This window comes from Oncorhynchus nerka, linkage group LG23, assembly GCF_034236695.1.
Source record: "Oncorhynchus nerka isolate Pitt River linkage group LG23, Oner_Uvic_2.0, whole genome shotgun sequence".
In the NCBI taxonomy this organism is placed as follows: Eukaryota; Metazoa; Chordata; class Actinopteri; order Salmoniformes; family Salmonidae; genus Oncorhynchus; species Oncorhynchus nerka.
In genome coordinates this window covers 10,810,909-10,831,786 of record NC_088418.1, presented here as the reverse complement: position 1 = coordinate 10,831,786, position 20,878 = coordinate 10,810,909, and the positions used below count along the sequence as shown (strand labels likewise).

General features: G+C 43.9%; 2 protein-coding genes across 2 annotated transcripts in view; one reads left to right on the top strand and one right to left on the bottom strand.

Annotated features, from left to right (window-relative positions):
* The first annotated feature begins 5,110 nt into the window (after positions 1-5,110).
* Positions 5,111-6,206, top strand: LOC115106314 (recoverin-like). Its single transcript, XM_029628912.2, has 5 exons — positions 5,111-5,202; positions 5,304-5,441; positions 5,556-5,706; positions 5,823-5,934; positions 6,088-6,206. The coding sequence occupies exons 1-5, from the start codon at positions 5,111-5,113 to the stop codon at positions 6,204-6,206; spliced, it is 612 nt and encodes a 203-aa protein (XP_029484772.1).
* Positions 6,207-6,307: 101 nt separating this feature from the next.
* Positions 6,308-20,878, bottom strand: part of LOC115107165 (glucagon-like peptide 2 receptor) — a 30,409-nt gene continuing 15,838 nt past the window's right edge. Inside the window, exons 10-13 of the mRNA XM_029630596.2 lie at positions 14,990-15,078; positions 14,762-14,900; positions 14,486-14,527; positions 6,308-14,371 (exon numbers count right to left, since the gene is read on the bottom strand). Of these exons, the coding sequence (XP_029486456.1) occupies positions 14,006-14,371; positions 14,486-14,527; positions 14,762-14,900; positions 14,990-15,078 (636 nt within the window). The 3' untranslated portion in view covers positions 6,308-14,005. The remainder of the gene's footprint in view (positions 14,372-14,485; positions 14,528-14,761; positions 14,901-14,989; positions 15,079-20,878) is intronic.

The window sequence follows — 20,878 nt, the reverse complement described above, 5'->3', positions numbered from 1 at the left end:
TCTAGAAAGCAACCTCTGCATCCGTCTCTAGAAAGCAACCTCTGCATCCGTCTCTAGAAAGCAACCCTGCATCCCAAACGGTCTATTGTCTTGTAGTTTTCTACAAAACAAGATGCATAAGGAACGTACCTGTGCAATCGGTGGCACTGAGACTCTGGACCCGTGTGTCATATCCAATACGCTCCTCTACTTGGTTTCTTGTATCAGCCGGTTTCAATAAGACATGAACCAGAGGAAACCATGTAACTAATAATTGTCTCAGAGTTGATGTTATGTCACTGAGGTATATAGCATTACGTAGTTTATGAAACGCTGTGCTTGCTGTGGATAATTTAAGACTCCCTCTTCTTTTCTTATGTTACTCAGCACACAGCGACAAAACCATTGGTGCTGCCCTGGGCGATAACAAAGCCTAAATATTTAGAGGAAAATCTTTTCATTCCACAATCTTCAATTTGCCTTATAAAGCATAATCAATGAACAAGCCAAAGCTGTGTTTTAAAGTCAACTATAGAATTTGTACAACACCAATGAATGTACAGAAAAAGCTTTTTAAACGTATGGGTTTAATCAGAGATGTTCTTGTTCTTACCGTCTCCCTGGCGTCTCAATGCTTTTACTGAGTTAATTCCCTTGAGATTAGTCAGAGATGGTCAGACACAGCAGTGGGTCTGATCAGCAGATTACCTCTTACGGCTGCTAAGTGTTGTGTTGCAGTAAGTACCCACTTTCATTTTGATCCAAAGGAGACAGTATCCACTGTGGTATCCATTCAACACAAAATATTACTCAGCGATCTAAACACAATACCCCATAATGACAAAGCAAAAACAAGATTTTAGAAATGTGTGCAAATCCATTTCAAATGAAAAACAGAAATAACTTATTTACAAAAGTATTCAGACCCATTACTCAGTACTTTGTTGAAGAACCTTTGGCTGCGATTACAGCCTGGAGTCTAACTTGGATATGACGCTAGAAGCTTGGCACAGCTGTATTTGGGGAGTTTCTCCCATTCTTCTCTGCAGATCCTCTCAAGCTCTGTCAGATTTGATGGGGAGAGTCGTTGCACAGCTATTTTCAAGTCTTTCCAGCGATGTTCGATCGGATTCAAGTCCGGACTCTGGCTGGGCCATTCAAGTACACTCAGAGACTTGTCCTGAAGCCACTCCTGTGGTGTCTTGGCTGTGTGCTTAGGGTCGTTGTTGTGGTGGAAGGTCACAGTCTGAGGTCCTGAGTGCTCTGGAGCAGGTTTTCATCAAGGATCTCTCTGTACTTTGCTCTGTTCATCTTACCCTCGATCCTGACTAGACTCACAGTCTCTGCAGCTGAAAAACATCCCCACAGCATAATGCTTCCACCACCATGCTTTACCATAGGTATGGTGCCAAGTTTCCTCCAGATGTGACAATTGGCATTCAGGCCAAAGAGTTCAATCTTGATTTCATCAGACCATCAGATAATCTTTGGCAAACTCCAAGCGGGCTGTCATGTGCCTTCTACTGAGGAGTGGCTTCCATCTGGCCACTCTACCATAAAGGCCTGATTGGTGGAGTGATGCAGAGATAGTTGTCCTTTTGGAAGATTCTCCACAGAGGAACTCTGGAGCTCTGTCAGAGTCACCATCGAGTTCTTGGTCACCTCCTCCGATTTCTCAGTTTGGCCGGCCAGCTGTAGGAAGAGTCTTGGTAGTTCCAAACTTCTTCCACTTAAGAATGATGGAGGCCACTGTGTTCTTGGGGACCTCCAATTCTGCAGAAATGTTTTGGTACCCTTCCCCAGATCTGAGCCTCGACACAATCCTGTCTCGGAGCTCTACGGACAATTCCTTCAACCTCAAGGCTTGGTTTAAGCTCTTACATGCACTATCAACTGTGGGACCTTATATAGACAGGTGTGTGCCTTTCCAAATCATGTCCAATCAATTGATTTTACCACAGGTGGACTCCAAGTTGTAGAAACATCTCAAGGATGATTAATGGAAACAGGAAGCACCTGAGCTAAATCTCTAGTCTCATAGCAAAGGGCCTTAATACTTTTGTAAATAAGGTATATCTGTTTTTTAATTTGTAATAAATTAGCAAATGTTTCTAAAAACCTGTTTTGTCATTATGGGGTATTGTGTGTAGATTGATGAATAAGGCTGTAACGTAACAAAATGTGGAAAAGGGAAGGGGTCTGAATACTTTAACAAAAATATAAACACACAATATAAACGCACTGAACAAAAATATAAACGCAACATGTAAAGTGTTGGTCCTATAGTTCATGAGCTGAAATATAAGATCCCAGAAATATTCCATTTGCAGAAAAAGCTTATTTCTCTCCAGATTTGTGCACAAATTTGTTTACATCCCTCTTAGCGTTTCTCCTTTGCCAAGATAATCCATCCAACTGATATGTGTGTCATATCAAGAAGCTGATTAAACATTAAAGTGGTGCACCTTGTGGCGTCGTGTGGACGAGCTGTTTTCTGATGTCAACGTTGTGAACAGAGTGCTCCATGCTGGTGGTGGGGTTACGGTATGGGCAGGCATAAGCTACGGACAACGAACACAATTGAATTTTATCGATGGCAATTTGAATGCACAGAGATACAATGACGAGATCCTTGGACCCATTGTTGTGCCATTCATCCGCCGCCATCCCCTCATATTTCAGCATGATAATCCACGTCCCCATGTCGCAAGGATCTGTACACTATTCCTGAAAGCTGAAAATATCCCAGTTGTTCCATGTCCTGCATACTCACCAGACACGTCACCCATCGAGCATGTTTGGGATGCTCTGGATCGACATGTACAACAGCGTGTTCCAGTTCCCGCCAATATCCAGCAACTTCACACAGCCATTGAAAGGAAAACATTTCACAGGGCACAAACAACAGCCTGATCAACTCTATGCGAATGAGATCTGTCACGCTGCATGAGGCAAATGGTTGTCATACCAGATGCTGACTGGTTTTCTGATCCACGCCCCTAATGTTTTTTTAAGGTATCTGTGATCAACAGATGTATATCTGTATTCCCAGTCATGTGAAATCCATAGATTAGGGCATAATGAATTTACTTAAATTTACTGATTTCCTTATATGACCTATAAGATTGCAGACGACACTACAGTGGTAGGCTTGATTACCAACGACGACGAGACGGCCTACAGGGAGGAGGTGAGGGCCCTCGGAGTGTGGTGTCAGGAAAATAACCTCACACTCAACGTCAACAAAACAAAGTAGATGATCGTGGACTTCAGGAAACAGCAGAGGGAGCAGCCCCCTATCCACATCGACGGGAGAGTGGTGGAGAAGGTGGAAAGTTTTAAGTTCCTCGGCGTACACATCACGGACAAACTTAAATGGTCCACCCACACAGACAGCGTTGTGAAGAAGGTGCAGCAGCGCCTCTTCAACCTTGTCATTAAAAACACTCACAAACTTTTACAGATGCACAATCGAGAGCATCCTGTCGGGCTGCATCACCGCCTGGTACTGCAACTGCTCCTTCCACAACCGTAAGGCTCTCCAGAGGGTAGTGAGGTCTGCACAACGCATCACCGGGGGCAAACTACCTGCTCTCCAGGACACCTACACCACCCGATGTCACAGGAAGGCCAAAAAGATCATCAAGGACAACAACCTCCCAAGCCACTGCCTGTTCACCCCACTATCATCCAGAAGGCGAGGTCAGTACAGGTGCATCAAAGCTGGGACCGAGAGACTGAAGAACAGCTTCTATCTCAAGGCCATCAGACTGTGAAACAGCCATCACTATCATTGAGTGGCTGCTGCCAACATACTGACTCATCTCTTGCCACTTTAATAATGAGAAATTGATGTAATATATGTATCACTAGCCACTTTAAACAATGCCACTTTATATAAAGTTTACATACCCTACATTACTCATCTCATATGTATATACTGTACTCTATACCATCTACTGCATCTTGCCTATGCCGTTCGGCCATCGCTCATCCATATATTTATATGTACATATTCTTATTCATTCCTTTACACTTGTGTATAAGGTAGTTGTTGTGAAATTGTTAGCTTAGATTACTTGTTAGATATTACTGCATGGTCGGAACTAGAACACAAGCATTTCGCTAGCCTCGCATTAACATCTGCTAACCATGTATATGTGACCATTAACATCTGCTAACCATGTGTATGTGACCATTAACATCTGCTAACCATGTATGTGACCATTAACATCTGCTAACCATGTATGTGACCATTAACATCTGCTAACCATGTATATGTGACCATTAACATCTGCTAACCATGTATATGTGACCATTAACATCTGCTAACCATGTATATGTGACCATTAACATCTGCTAACCATGTATATGTGACCATTAACATCTGCTAACCATGTATATGTGACCATTAACATCTGCTAACCATGTATATGTGACCATTAACATCTGCTAACCATGTATGTGTGACCATTAACATCTGCTAACCATGTGTATGTGACAAATAACATTTGATTTGATTTGATTTGAACTCATTAAAATATTTGAAATTGTTGCATGTTGCATTTATATTTTTGTTCAATATATACATATATTTATATATATATAAAAACTTTTTTTTTACCTCAGTAAATGACAAATTACAATGTCATAATCACAGCATGTGATAGTGATGACTCATGTTCATATGTGTGTTTTGCCTATCACTGAGTATCAGTGTAAAACAGGTAATACACTGATACCAATCTAATCCAACAGTATTAGACCATGAGATTCCCTGCTGTTTAATCCCTATCCATTTCAATATAGGTGTCAGTTGAGTGCACTGAAAATCACCAGCTGTGTATACTATAATCTCCCCTACACCCAGTCTGAACCAATACCAATCTATCTTCATTTAAATAGCAGAGAACAAGAGGGCCGGTGTTTGTTTCTGGTCAGAGCAGAGGTGCACCAGACTAGGATTGAGTGGGTCCCCTCACATGAGAGCGCAGAGAGAAAAAAAAGAGACTGTGGAAGAGAAAGAAAATAACAAAGAACCAAGGAGGGATCGAGCAAAATAGAGCAACGGACAGAGAGGGAAGAAATAGAGAGAAAAATTAGAGGACAACGATCCCAAAACACAGGAGAGATGGGCAACAGCAAAAGTGTCTCCCTGTCCAAGGATCTCCTGGAGGAGCTGAAACTGAACACCAAGTACAGTGAGGAGCAACTATGTACCGGGTACTTACAATTCCGGTCAAAATAAATACACTTTATGGAGAGAAAGGTGTCATCTGAGACGTAGCTACTGTTTGATCCCATCTTTATTTCGTCCTCTATAGGTACCAGACCTTCCTGAGAGAGTGTCCCAGTGGGCGAATCAGCAAGCAGCAGTTTGAGGCCATCTACGTCAAATTCTTCCCTGACGCAGACCCCAAGGCTTATGCACGCCACGTCTTCAGGAGCTTCGATTCCAACAGGTGATGAATGGATTATATGGTCATTACAACGTGCCTGCTGATTTACACTGCTCTGCATAATTAGCACTTGTGGGATATAGAAAGAGCGTAATTGAATGATATTGAACCCTGCAGTGATGGGATGCTGGACTTTAAGGAGTACATCATGGCCCTGCACTTGACCTCCTCTGGGAGGACCATACAGAAACTGGAGTGGGCGTTCAACCTGTACGATGTCGACCGCAACGGAAGCATAACCAAGAAGGAGATCCAGGAGATCGTCGAGGTCAGTTGTAGAGTCATTGTGAAATAGATGTAATGAAATAGGTGTAAGAGATGAGATGTGGTGACATCGTGTTTTTATAAACATATATAATGATGAAAGAAACGTTGTGTTTATAGTCGATATTCAACATGATCTCCAAAGAGGACCAGAAGAATCTTCCTGATGATGAGAACAACCCAGAGAAGAGAGCTGATAAAATCTGGGACTCCTTCGGCAAGAAAGAAAATGGTAAGCCTTGTTTTCATGTTTAAGAACCACTCAAAGAATAGTTAGAGAAAATCATACACATATTGTATATTGTATTTTGATGAATGCATTTTGATCTTATGAGCATTGTAAATGTATCTATTATTTGATCTGTTATTAATTCTGTCCTTTCAGATAAGCTAACAGAGGAGGAGTTTATCCAGGGAGTGATGGACAACAAGAACATCCTCAGACTGGTGCAGTTTGACCAACCACAGAAGGTACAGGAGAGACTAAAGGAGATGAAACATTAGACATCGCCATCTTTTTTTCTTCTTTTTTTTCTCGCTTCAACTTTATACATCCAGGTTAGTTTCACTGGGACAAAATATTCACATCAAGAAAGACCTGAAGCTTGCAATGTTTGTTGTTAAGTTTGTAACATAGTACTTGTTCAAGTGTGCCGTTGGAACAGCACGTTTATCTGGTATCATTACCGTATATACATTTTTATTATTTAGTAATCAGTAGCAGAGATTTGTTTCAAACACAAAATTCCCTTTAATGTATATATTCCTTTAAGGATACATTTTAGATATGACAAATACATGATAATACCCACATCGTGCACATTACTGTAAGACTTATCCTTCACACTGTACTTTGTCAAAGACCAATATTAGTATGTTCAATACCAACACTTACCTGTCAATGCTCTACTGTTTTGAGTGTATTAAATTATGTTTATATATCTGTCGTTAGTACCTTTATGTGATAAAGTTTCATTTGAGTCATTCTGATAAAATGTACATAAATACAGTACCAGTCAGCCGTTTGGACACACCTCCTCATTAAAGGGTTTTTCTTTATTCTAGTTGACTATTTTCAACATTGTAGAATAATAGTGAAGACATCAAAACTATAAAATAAAACAAAAAGCAACAAAAAGTTTTAAACAAATCAAAATAGATTTTATGTTTCAGATTCTTCAAAGTAGCCACCCTTTGCCTTGATGACAGATTTGCACTATCTTGGCATTCTCTCAACCAGCTTCATGAGGTAGTCACATGGAATGCATGTATATTAACAGGTGTGCCTTGTAAAACTTAATTTCTGGAATTTCTTTCATTTTTTAATGCGTTTGAGCCAATCAGTTGTGTTGTAACATGGTAGGGGTGATATACAGAAGATAGCCCTATTTGGTACAAGACCAAGTCCATATTATGGCAAGAACAGATCAAATAAGCAAAGAGAAATGACAGTCCATCATTACTTTAAGACATGAAGGTCAGTCAATCCGGAACATTTCAAGAACTTTGAAAGTTTCTTCAAGTGCAGTCGCAAAAACCATCAAACGCTATGATGAAACTGGCTCTCATGAGGACCACAACAGGAAAGGAAGACCCAGAGTTACCTCTGCTGCAGAGGATAAGTTCATTTGAGTTACCAGCCTCAGACAATGCAGCCCAAATGAATGCCTCACAGAGTTCAAGTAACAGACACATCTCAACATCAACTGTTCAGAGGAGACTGCGTGAATCAGGCCGTCGTGGTCGAATTGCTGCAAAGAAACCACTCTTTAAAGAATGGTGGAAATCTGTCCTTTGGTTTAATGAGTCCGAATTAGAGATTTTTGGTTCCAACCGCCATGTCTTTGTGAGACGCAGAGTAGGTGAATGGATGATTTCCGAATGTGTGGTTCCCCCCTTGAAGCATGGAGGAGGAGGTGGTGTGATGGTGAGGGGGTACTTTTCTGGTGACATGGTCACTGATTTATTTAGAATTCAAGGCACACTTAACCAGCATGGCTACCACAGCATTCTGCAGCGATATGCCATCCCATCTGGTTTGCGCTTAGTCGGACTATCATTTGTTTTTCAACAATGACCCATCACACCTCCAGGCTGTGTAAGGGCTATTTGACTAAGAAGGAGAGTGATGGAGTGCTGCATCAGATGACCTGGCCTCCAGAATCCCCTGACCTCAACCCAATGGAGATGGTTTGGGATGAGTTGGACCGCAGAGTGAAGTAAAAGCAGCCAACAAGTGCTCAGCATATGTGACTCGTTTCAGGAAAATATGGTCACTACTTCACAGGAGAGCCGTTTGAACGTAAACTTTTATTTTTTTATCAAGGTAGAAATCTCGAACAGTGAACTTTCATGTGCCTTAATAACAATGCCATCTGTAAATATGCATAAAATTCTTAAATTACTAGCCTAGTTGGTTTAGCCTGAGAAAAAAGCAGCAACCTTCCCACTAGCAATGACTGGCTGAGATAATGAGTGGGCTGGACATGCCGAGAGATGAGTTTGGATTGGTTTGACATATAGCTTCTGTCTATTTGAGCTGGTCAGTATGTGTAGGTAATCCCGTCTAACGCAGCTTTTTTGTAATGTATTGCGTAGTATAACTGCAGGTGTTGTTGTCCACTTTCTGGAGGACCGAGTTTTGAAATCAGTGGGATTCGAGTTTGATAGCTAAGGACATGGAGAAAAAACACCTGTCTCAAGATTACATATTCAAAGTAAAGGCACCCATGGTATCCGTGCCAGGAGTCACGTCCATCCATGATGTATATGGGTAAGATAGTCTAGCTACATTTTCAGATATTACATGTTTCTAATTTTAAAAGAAAGTGGTTTCGTTTCAAGTCAAAGTGTACTGTTAGCTAGATAACGTTAGCTCGCTGGCTCGCTAGCCAACGTTACGTGTATGATCTTATTATTCGTATCTCAGAGCTATTTGCTTGGCTAGTTATAGCCTAATGTTAGCTAGCTAACATTGAACCTGGTTGGTTAGCTACCTGCAAATTCATTCAGGGTGGTAACGTCATGAGTTGGGATTAGCTAGCTAGCTAAACAATGTGTGGGGTCTTGGATGTAGCTAGCTAGCTACATGTCTTAACGAAAGACCCCACTATACAAGTAACCATTTTGGGTGCGTTCGTAAATTCAGTCTGGCCATCTACTCCGATTCCAGAGCACTCTCGTCTGAGTGTGCCAGAGCGCAGAATAACTGATGAATTTAAGAACGCTCAACACCCGTTCAATATGGCCAGTGTCAGGAAATGTTGGCAAATAAACTTAATTAAATTTTTACCAGCAGCATAGTTACAGCCACCAATGCTCTGGGTAACATGAAAACATCCTAACCAACTCTGCTAGGATGAGTTAAATGGTCAGAGTTTGGTTGGGGGCTAAAGCTTAAGAGGGTGTGAATGATGCTGAATGAGGGTAGACAAAGAAGAGCTCTCCAGTAGTTACCAAAACATTTAAAGGCCATTTTCTCAAAAGTGAGGTTATAAGTTTGTCAACTTTCAAAGCAGAATTACTTCCCCATTGTTCCTCAAATGCAGTGTATGATAAACCACTTTGTAGCTCTGTGTCTCTGCTTTTATCATATGTAAAATTTTGCTACATAAGACCGAATCAAGGTGGTCGGTCACATATGTGGGAACTCCTTCAAGACTGTTGGAAAAGCATCCAGGTGAAGCTGGTTGAGAGAAATCCAAGAGTGTGCAAAGTTGTCATCAAGGCAAAGGGTGGCGACTTTGAAGAATCTAAAATCTAAAATGTATTTTGATTTGTTTAAAACTTTTTGGGGTTACGACATGATGATCATATTTCATAGGTTTGATGTCTTCATTTTTTTATTATACAGTGTAGAAAATAGTACAAATAAAGAAACACTTTTGACTGGTACTGTGTGTGTTTTATGATTTAGCATTAACATCCTTGAACATTGCTCACATACACAATGATACACAAGGTACCATACAAAGAATCTGTACAAAGATACAACATCATTGTTATACGCAAGATGTGACCGTTGTCTGTCAAAGGACTTGTATCATATAGGAATGACTCCATCTACCGACATTAAGGCTAATCTGAAGATGGTGCTGGCTAAAGCTAAAACTGGCGAGTGTAGAGAGTATAGAGATATTGTTATCTATGTCGGCACCAACGATGTTAGGATGAAACAGTCAGAGGTCACCAAGTGCAACATAGCTTCAGCGTGTAAATCAGCTAGAAAGATGTGTCGGCATCGAGTAATTGTCTCTGGCCCCCTCCCAGTTAGGGGGAGTGATGACCTCTACAGCAGAGTCTCACAACTCAATCGCTGGTTGAAAACTGTTTTCTGCCCCTTCCAAAAGATATACTTTGTAGATAATTGGCCCTCTTTCTGGGACTCACCCACAAACAGGACCAAGCCTGGCCTGCTGAGGAGTGACGGACTCCATCCTAGCCAGTAATAATCTCTGGCCTCCACAAACAGGACCAAGCCTGACCTGCTGAGGAGTGACGGACTCCATCCTAGCTGGAGGGGTGCTCTCATCTTACCTACCAACATAGACAGGGCTCTAACTCCTCTAGCTCCACAATGAAATAGGGTGCAGGCCAGGCAGCAGGCTGTTAGCCAGCCTGCCAGCTTAGTGGAGTCTGCCACTAGCACAGTCAGTGTAGTCAGCTCAGCTATACCCATTGAGACCGTGTCTGTGCCTTGACCTGGGTTGGTCAAAACTAAACATGGCGGTGTTCACCTTAGCAATCTCACTAGGATAAAGACCTCCTCCATTCCTGTCATTATTGAAAGAGATCGTGATACCTCACATCTCAAAATAGGGCTACTTAATGTTAGATCCCTTACGTCAAAGGCAATTATAGTCCATTAACTAATCACTGATCATAATCTTGATGTGATTGGCCTGACTGAAACATGGCTTAAGCCTGATGAATTTACTGTGTTAAATGAGGCCTCACCTCCTGGTTACACTAGTGACCATATCCCCCGTGCATCCCGCAAAGGCGGAGGTGTTGCTAACATTTACGTTAGCAAATTTCAATTTACCAAAAAAAAATGACGTTTTCGTCTTTTGAGCTTCTAGTCATGGAATCTATGCAGACTACTCAATCATTTTTTTATAGCTACTGTTTACAGGCCTCCTGGGCCATATACAGCGTTCCTCATTGAGTTCCCTGAATTCCTATCAGACCTTGTCATAGCAGATAATATTCTAATTTTTGGTGACTTTAATATTCACATGGAAAAGTCCACAGACCCACTCCAAAAGGCTTTCGGAGCCATCATCGACTTAGTGGGTTCTGTCCAACATGTCTCTGGACCTACTCACTGTCACAGTCATACTCTGGACCTAGTTTTGTCCCATGGAATAAATGTTGTGGATCTTAATGTTTTTCCTCATAATCCTGGACAATCGGACCACCATTTCATTACGTTTGCAATTGCAACAAATAATCTGCTCAGACCCCAACCAACGAGCATCAAAAGTCGTGCTATAAATTCACAGACAACACAACGATTCCTTGATGCCCTTCCAGACTCCCTCTGCCTACCCAAGGACATCAGAGGACAATAATCAGTTAACCACCTAACTGAGGAGCTCAATTTAAACTTGCGCAATACCCTAGATGCAGTTGCACCCCTAAAAACTAAAAACATTTCTCATAAGAAACTAGCTCCCTGGTATACAGAAAATACCCGAGCTCTGAAGCAAGCTTCCAGAAAATTGGAACGGAAATGGCGCCACACCAAACTGGAAGTCTCCCGACTAGCTTGGAAAGACAGTACCGTGCAGTATCAAAGAGCCCTCACTGCTGCTCGATCATCCTATTTTTCCAACTTAATTGAGGAAAATAAGAACAATCCGAAATGTCTTTTTGATACTGTCACAAAGCTAACTAAAAAGCAGCATTCCCAAAGTGAGGATGGCTTTCACTTCAGCAGTAATAAATTCATGAACTTCTTTGAGGAAAATATCATGATTATTAGAAAGCAAATTACGGACTCTTCTTTAAATCTGCGTATTCCTTCAAAGCTCAGTTGTCCTGAGTCTGCACAACTCTGCCAGGACCTAGGATCAAGAAATACACTCAAGTGTTTTAGTACTATATCTCTTGACACAATGGTGAAAATAAGCATGGCCTCTAAACCTTCAAGCTGCAAACTGGACCCCATTCCAACTAAACTACTGAAAGAGCTGCTTCCTGTGCTTGGCCCTCCTATGTTGAACATAATAAACGGCTCTCTATCCACCGGATGTGTACCAAACTCACTAAAAGTGGCAGAAATAAAGCCTCTCTTGAAAAAGCCAAATCTTGACCCAGAAAATATAAAAAACTATCGGCCTATATCGAATCTTCCATTCCTCTCAACATTTTTTGAAAAGGCTGTTGCGCAGCAACTCACTGCCTTCCTGAAGACAAACAATGTATACGAAATGCTTCAGTTTAGACCCCATCATAGCACTGAGACTGCACTTGTGAAGGTGGTAAATTACCTTTTAATGGCATCAGACCAAGGCTCTGCATCTGTCCTCGTGCTCGTAGACCTTAGTGCTGCTTTTGATACCATCGATCACCACATTCTTTTGGAGAGATTGGAAACCCAAATTTGTCTACACGGACAAGTTCTGGCCTGGTTTCGATCTTATCTGTAGGAAAGATATCAGTTTGTCTCTGTGAATGGCTTGTCGTCTGACAAATCAACTGTAAATGTCGGTGTTCATCAAGGTTCCGTTTTAAGACCACTATTGTTTTCACTATATATTTTACCTCTTGGGGACGTCATTCGAAAACATAATATTAACTTTCACGGCTATGCGGATGACACAAAGCTGTACATTTCAATGAAACATGATGAAGCACCAAAATTGCCCTCGCTAGAAGCATGTGTTTCAGACATAAGAAAGTGGATGGCTGCAAACTTTCTACTTTAAATTCGGACAAAACAGAGATGCTTGTTCTAGGTCCCAAGAAACAAAGAGATCTTCTGTTGAATCTGACAATTAATCTTAATGGTTGTACAGTCGTCTCAAATAAAACTGTGAAGGACCTCGGCGTTACTCTGGACCCTGATCTCTCTTTTGACGAACATATCACAACTGTTTCAATGACAGCTTTTTTCCATCTACGTAACATTGCAAAAATCAGAAACTTTCTGTCCAAAAATTATGCAGAAAAATTTATCCATGCTTTTGTTACTTCTAGGTTAGACTATTGCAGTGCTCTACTTTCCGGCTACCCAGATAAAGCACTAAATAAACTTCAGTTAGTGCTAAATACGGCTGCTAGAATCCTGACTAGAACCAAAAAATTTGATCATATTACTCCAGTGCTGGCCTCCCTACACTGGCTTCCTGTCAAGGCAAGGGCTGATTTCAAGGTTTTACTGCAAACCTACAAAGCATTACATGGGCTTGCTCCTACCTATTTCTCTGATTTGGTCCTGCCGTACATATCTACACATACGCTACGGTCACAAGACGCAGGCCTCCTAATTGTCCCTAGAATTTCTAAGCAAACAGCTGGAGGCAGGGCTTTCTCCTATAGAGCTCAATTTTTATGGAATGGTCTGCCTACCCATGTGAGAGACGCAAACTCGGTCTCAACCTTGAAGTCTTTACTGAAGCCTCATCTCTTCAGTGGGTCATATGATTGAGTGTAGTCTGGCCCAGGAGTGTGAAGATGAACGGAAAGGCTCTGGAGCAACGAACTGCCCTTGCTGTCTCTGCCTGGCCGGTTCCCCTCTTTCCACGGGGATTCTCTGCCTCTAACCATATTACAGGGGCTGAGTCACTGGCTCATGCCGTCCCTAGGACCATGCCTCAAGACTACCTGGCATGATGACTCCTTGCTGTCCCCAGTCCACCTGGCCGTGCTGCTGCTCCAGTTTCAACTGTTCTGCTTGCGGCTATGGAATCCTGACCTGTTCACCGGACGTGCTGCCTGTCCCAGACCTATTATTTGACCATGCTGGTCATTTACGAACATTTGAACATCTTGGCCATGTTCTGTTATAATCTCCACCCGGCACAGCCAGAAGAGGACTGGCCACCCCTCATAGCCTGGTTCCTCTCTAGGTTTCTTCCTAGGTTTTGGCCTTTCTAGGGAGTTTTTCCTAGCCAAGGTGCGTCAAAACCTGCATTGCTTGCTGTTTGGGGTTTTAGGCTGGGTTTCTGTACAGCAATTTGAGTTATCAGCTGATGTACGAAGGGCTATATAAATACATTTGATTTGATTAGATTTTTTGATTTGATAAGGAAACAAGGCCCCGTAACAGTTCATAGCAGTCTGGAGAGAAAAGGAGGTCAGAACTCGCTCTCCTCCAGTATCTCCTCCATGGTCTCTCCCAGCGTCATCTCTCCGTCACTACCTGACAAACTCTTCCTGGTGTGGAACTCCAATCCTCCCATTTCTCTCCCCCTTCCTCTCCACCCTGCCACCGCCCCTCCTTCTCCTCCTCCTCCGTCCCCCTGCCACGCCACCTGCAGCAGGTGTGAGTGTGTGGCAGGCCCACCCTCCTCCTCATATGATTTGTTTTGATGGGAGCGTCGGCCTCTGGAGCACTTCCACAGGTGTTTGAGGGGCGCATCCCGGTAGTGAATACAGGGCGTGACCTGGAAGGGGTTTGAAAACCGGAAGAGCTGCCAGTGCTTCTTCAGCTCCGCCTGGAACTGGAGAAAATAGATTTATGTTGGTGTTTAATTTATTTATTATTTCCCATTATGATTTGTTAGCCTAACACTTAAGACTGCAGTACATTTAACTGATAGTTTGTGGATAGCTACCTCTCCATTGGCGAAGCAGTACAGCACAGAAACCAAGAATCCCTGAGAGAGAGGTATGATAGTGATTGGCATTACTCTACTGGCTCATTTTCCAATGCATTTTTTTATCAGGACTAATTTCTCCCACTAAATGTTGTTCTCAATGGGATCTGGGTGCTTTCTTTTCTATCCTCAACAGGAACATAAATCAATGGAAACATAACAAAACATTGTTCTTGTTGTGACATGCGGCCATTGTTCTTGTTGTGACATGCGGCCATTGTTCTCAGCTCTCACCTGGAAGGAGCTGAGGGTGAGGTTGATGACGTTCCTGGCATAGCGGGTGTTTCCCTCCACACACTCGTCAATCAGGAGAGTGAAAACCACCTCGTGGATTCCCAGTAAAGGGATCAGGACTAGTGTAGCCCTGGCCAAGCTTAGAGGAAAGGAAAGGCGTTACGGCATTCAGACAGTACTGGGGTTTTACTCCTGTAACAGATCAGTCACCCTTTTGAGAAACAGTACCTGTATCTGTAGTCTGTGAATCTCACTTGGTCTGCTTTTAACTTTGAGAGCAGCAGCATTAGTATTTTGATGAATATGTAGAAAATGACCTGCAACACAAATCAATTAAAAAACGTTTCTGTAAAACAGTAAGACATGTCCAGGTTTTTAGTCTGGTGTGTCAAAACGGTGTCTTTAAAGAACAGAAACCCCATGTTATTGTCATCAGTGCACCCTAACCATTCTGCCCCATAGATATGCTTATGACCACATATGACAACCACTACTCTGGCTGAAGTCTATGTCACTTGGTCTCTACTGACTACTGATCTACACTTTGTCTCTACCAACTACTGATCTTACAGACATCCCAAAATCAGTGTGAAATCAGTGAGAAATCACTGGAACGCTGAGGAGAACTGATGCCCCCAGTGTGTCAGTCTATATGGTTTGATGGGTGATTTATCATTGTGTTACGTTGTTAGGTATCAGTCCCCCTCCCCTGCCCATAGACGAGCACACGCACTGCACTCGTCCTGGAGAAGCTACCGGCGCCAAACCGTAGTGTTGAAGCGGATCCCGTTTGAGTTGCATTGGTCATCTCACGGTCAGGAACATGGAAGGCTTCAATTTATTAGTAGGCCTAAGACGCAGATGTCAGCAGCAGGATAACCTCCAATCACAGGTGAAGACTAGTTAGTTAGCTATCCTGTTGAAACAATCTGATTCACATAATCTACATTCGTTATCAGCTGATAGCCCGCCCCTATTTGCTCTCTCTTTGAGCAGAAGGCTATAAGCTTGCTTGCAATGGGGTTTTGCAGAAAATAAAGGCCTATGCTAAAAAATATATATATTAATAATAATAATGAAAAATAATAAATACACTGAGTATACCAAACATTAGGAACACCTTCCTGATATGGACTTGCTCATAGACCAGCGTCAACTTGTTGGGACATGGACTATACAAGGTGTTGAATGTGTTCCACATGGATGCTGGCTCATGTTGACTCCAATGCTTCCCACAGTTGTGTCAAGATGGCTGGATTTCCTTTGGGTGGTGGACCATTCTTGAAAAACCCAGCAGTGTTGCAGTTCTTGACACCTGTACACCTGGCACCTACTACTATACCCCATTCAAAGGCACTTCAGTATTTTGTCTTGCCCATTGACAATCTGAATGACACACATACAAAATCCATATGTCAATTAGCTCAAGGCTTAAAAGTCCTTCTTTAACCTGTCTCCTCCCCTTTATCTTTAACCTGTCTCCTCCCCTTTATCTTTAACCTGACTCCTCCCCTTTATCTTTAACCTGTCTCCTCCCCTTTATCTTTAACCTGACTCCTCCCCTTTATCTTTAACCTGTCTCCTCCCCTTCATCTACACTGATTGAAGTGGATTTAACAAGTGACATTTATAAGGGATCATTGCATTCACCTGGATTCACCTGGTCAGTCTGTCTATTAAAACCTTCCCTAACCAAAACATTTAAACTTGTTAATCCTCGCAATGATCCCGGCCAAGATGGCATCCCAGTCCTCAGAGCACTCGCAGACCAGCTGGTTGGTGTGTTTATGGACATATCCAATCAATCCCTATCCCAGTATGCTGTCCCCAAATGCATCAAGATGGCCACCATTGTTCCTGTTCCCAAGAAAGCTAAGGTAACTGAACTAAAGGAGGAGGTGAGGGCCCGCGGAGTGTGGTGTCAGGAAAATAACCTCTCATTCAATGTCAGGAAGACAAAAGAGATGATCATGGACTTCAGGAAAAAGCAAAGGGAGCACCCCCTTATCCACATTGACGAGACAGTAGTGGAGAAGGTGGAAAGTTTGAAGTTCCTCTGTGTACATATCACTGACAAACTGAAATGGTTCACCCACACAGACAGTGTGGTGAAGAAGGCGCAACAGCACCTCTTCAACCTCAGTAGGCTGAAAAAATGTGGCTTGTCACCGAAAACCCTCACTAACTTGTACAGGTGCACTTATTGAGAGCATCCTGTCGGGCTGTATCACCGTCTAGTACGGCAATTGCACCGACCACAAGCGGAGGGCTCTCCAGAGGATGGTATGGTCTGCACAAAGCACCACCGGGGGCAAATGACCTGCCCTCCAGGACACCTACAACACCCAATGTCACAGGAAAGCAAAAAAGATCATCAAGGACAATAACCACCCGAGCCACTACATGTTCACCACGCTTCCATCCAGAAGGCAAGGTCAGTATAGGTGCATCAAAGCTGGGACAGACAGATTGAAAGGCAAACATTTGGACACACCTACAAGGGTTTATCTTTATTTGTACTGTTTTCTACATTGTAGAATAATAGTGGACATCAAAACTATGAAATAACACATATGGAATCCTGTAGAAAGCTAAAATGTGTTAAATCAAAATATATTTTATATTCAGATTCTTCAAAGTAGCCACCCTTTGACTTGGATGACAGCTTCTCTCAACCAGCTTCATGAGGTAGTCACCCGTCACAGTTGTGCCTTGTTAAAAGTTAGTTTGTGGAATTTCTTTCCTTCTTAATGAGTTTGAAGGATAGCCCTATTTGGTAAAATACCATATTATGGCAAGAACAGCTCAAATGATCACGATTCAGGATATGTCCCAGATGCAGACAGAAGAAGCAGATAGTACGGTTCTCAGAATATTTATTATAACAAAGAGGCAGGTAAAGGGCAGGCTGACACTGAAAATGAAAGTGGAATGTATGTGGAGGGTGCAGGGAAACAGAAGATGAACAGCAGTGTGGCAAAGGACTTTAGAGATGGGAAAAGGGCCAATTAAGCGGGATGAAAGCGAGAGACCAGTGGCCGGGCAGGGAAGGGGATTCAGGGCATACTCCACCCACACAAGTTTCTGGCTCCAGGTGGAGGGGTTGGCCGAGAAGAGGCACCAAGAGTTGTCTTCAGGCCCTGAATGGCATGCTCCGACTGGCCGTTAGATTGAGGACAAAACCCCGTGGACAGGCTGGCCGACGACCCAATGATGTTGCAGAAAGTGTTCCAGAATCGGCACGAGATATGAGGATCACAATCGGAGACTATGTTAACTGGAAGTCCATGGATTCAGAAGACTTACCATGAGTTGAGCCGTCTCCTTGGGCTGAGGGTGACTTGGGAAGGGGGATGAAGTGGGCAGCTTTGGAAAACCTATCCACCATTGTAAGGATGGTGGTGTTGCCATCAGATGGAGGGAGACCAGTGACAAAGTTCAGGGATATATGGGACCAGGGGCGATGAGGAACAGGGAGTGGTTGAAGGAGGCCAGGTCGGAGCTTTCCGCTGAGTCTTATTCTGAGCACACACCATGCATGCGGCGCTGAATGTCAGAAAACATAGTGGGCCACCAAAAACTTTGTCGGAGGAAGGCCAGGTTATGGGCGGGAGCCGGGGTGGCAGGTTAGATTAGAGCAATGAGCCCATTCCAGGACCAGGGACCAGACAGAATCCGGGACGAACAACCGTTTAGCCGGGCCCCTCGAGCCTAAGCAGGAGGTAGGGAGGATGGTCTCTGGGTCAGACGGAGTAGCAGCGGAGCTATGCAAGCGAGAGAGGGCATCAGGCTTCACATTCTTGGACCCAGGGCGGTAGGAGATGGTGAAATTGAAACGAGTGAACACAGCCCAACGAGCCTGCCTTGAATTGAGGCACTTGGCAGTGCAGAGATATTCCAGATTCTTATGGTCAGTCCACACTAGGAATGGATGTTCCGCCTTTTTTGGCCAGTGACTCCATTCCTCCAACGTCATAGTTCCTCTCCGTGGGATTAAGACAATGGTTAAGGAAAACGCAGGGATACAGCTTTTGGTCCTGGGCAAAATGCTGGGACAGGACTGTCCACACTCCAACATCCGAGGCGTTAACCTCCACCATGAACAGACGGGATGGGTCCGGAAGGATTAAGATGAGGGCTGTAGTGAACCGATGCTTGAGATCTGAAAATGCCCGGTCAGCAGCTGGGGATCATGTGAACGGAACATTGGGTGAGGTGAGTGCAGAGAGGGGGGAAGCCAGGGTACTGTAGACCCGTATGAAGCAGCGGTACAAATTAGCATATCCTAGGAAACATTGCAGCTGCACTCTGGATGTGGTTTGGGGCCACTACACCACCGCTCTCACCTTGTCTGGATCCATCTGAATGTTTCCGGCAGCAATGACGTATGCCAGAAAGGAGATAGCAGAACGATGAAATTCTTACTTCTCCGCCTTGACAAACAACTGGTTCTCAAGGAGGCACTGCAGGACTTGTGTGATGTGGAGAACATGCTCCTGAACTGAACAGGAAAAGACAAGGATGTTGTCAAGGTAGACAAACACGAACCAGTTCAACGTGTCACGGAGCACTCATTAATCAGAGCCTGGAACACTGCGGGAGTGTTGGTCAGTCCCAATGGCATAACCAGATACTTGTAGTGCCCGCTAGCTGTGTTAATGGCTGTCTTTCATTCCTCTCCTTCCCTTATCCAAATCAGATGGTAGGCATTCCGAAGGTCCAACTTCGAGAATTCAGTCGCCCCTGGAGAGGCTCGAAAGCTGAGGAGAGGAGTGGTAGCGGGTTGCGGTTCTTTACCGGCCCCAGTAGTCGATACACGGGCGCAGGGTTTTGTCCTTCCCAACAAAGAAGAGCCCTGCACCAGCAGGGGAGGAAGAAGGACGAATGAACCCTGCCCCCAGAGAGTCCTCAATGTACCCTTCCATAGTCTTGATCTCCGGACCCGACAGGGATTAAAGCCGCCCCCGAGGCGGTGTAGTGCCAGGGAGGAGGTCAATGGCACAGTCATAGGGTTGATGCGGAGGAAGAGATGTGGTGCGGGCCTTGTTGAAAACCTCTTGGAGGTCTTGATACTCCGCAGGAATGGCAGAGAGAGGCGAGGCTTTATCCAAGTCCGCAGGAAGACATCCAGGGGCGGGCCACGCCACCTTGAGGCAATGCACATGGCAGAACGGGCTCCAACCCATGATAGAACCCATAGCCCAGTCAATCAGGAGGTTGTGCCTCTGGAGCCACGACAATCCTCTCCCTACTGCGTTCCCATAGTTGACCATAGATCCTTATGGTCAAGAGAGTCGAGGTCCAAGGGCAGTTCCCGGGCTGCGAGCTCGTCGTTTATTCCTTCCGATAATCCATGATGGAACATGTCGAACAGGGATCCCGGGTTCCAGGCACTCTCTGCGGCTAAAGTGTGAAAGTCTACTGTGTAGTCTGCCACACTATGGGAGTCTTGACGCAATTGAAGTAGCTTCCGCCTCTCTCCCAGACAACGGAGAGTCGAACACCTTCCTTACTTCTGCCACAAAATCCTCCAACCTACGGCGATTGCTCACACATCAGCATTATAAGATATGCTATCTTAGAATCGTCCAACGGAAACGAAGAGGGCTGCAGCTCAAAAATGAAGGAGCACTGGGAGAGAGACACCCAGCAGATTCCAGCATCCCCAGTGTAGCGCTTCAGAAGGGGAAGCGGGGTTCTCGGGAAGCCGGGGTAGGATGGGAAGAAGCACCGCTAGTAGCGGGGTTACTGAGAGTCTGGGAGGTTTCCCTTGTTGCTTCCTGCCTAATAGATAGTCTGCGGAATTGTTCCAACAATGCACTAATGGCATGGTCATGGTGTTCCGCCAAGGTGTGGAATCCTTCCACAAGGTTATGTAGTAACGCTTCATGTCTTCCAATGGTGGCTCCTTGTGAAGAGACAGTGTTGCAGAGATGGTCCAAATCTGCTGGATCAATTATGACCACTTTGTACTATCACGACTCAGGATATGACCCAGGGAAGACTACTAAACAAAACTTGAGAACAGGAGAAATGGGCAAGATGCTGGTAAGACTTGACATAACAAGACAAACTGGCAACAGACAAACTGATAACGCAGGTATAAATACCCAGGGG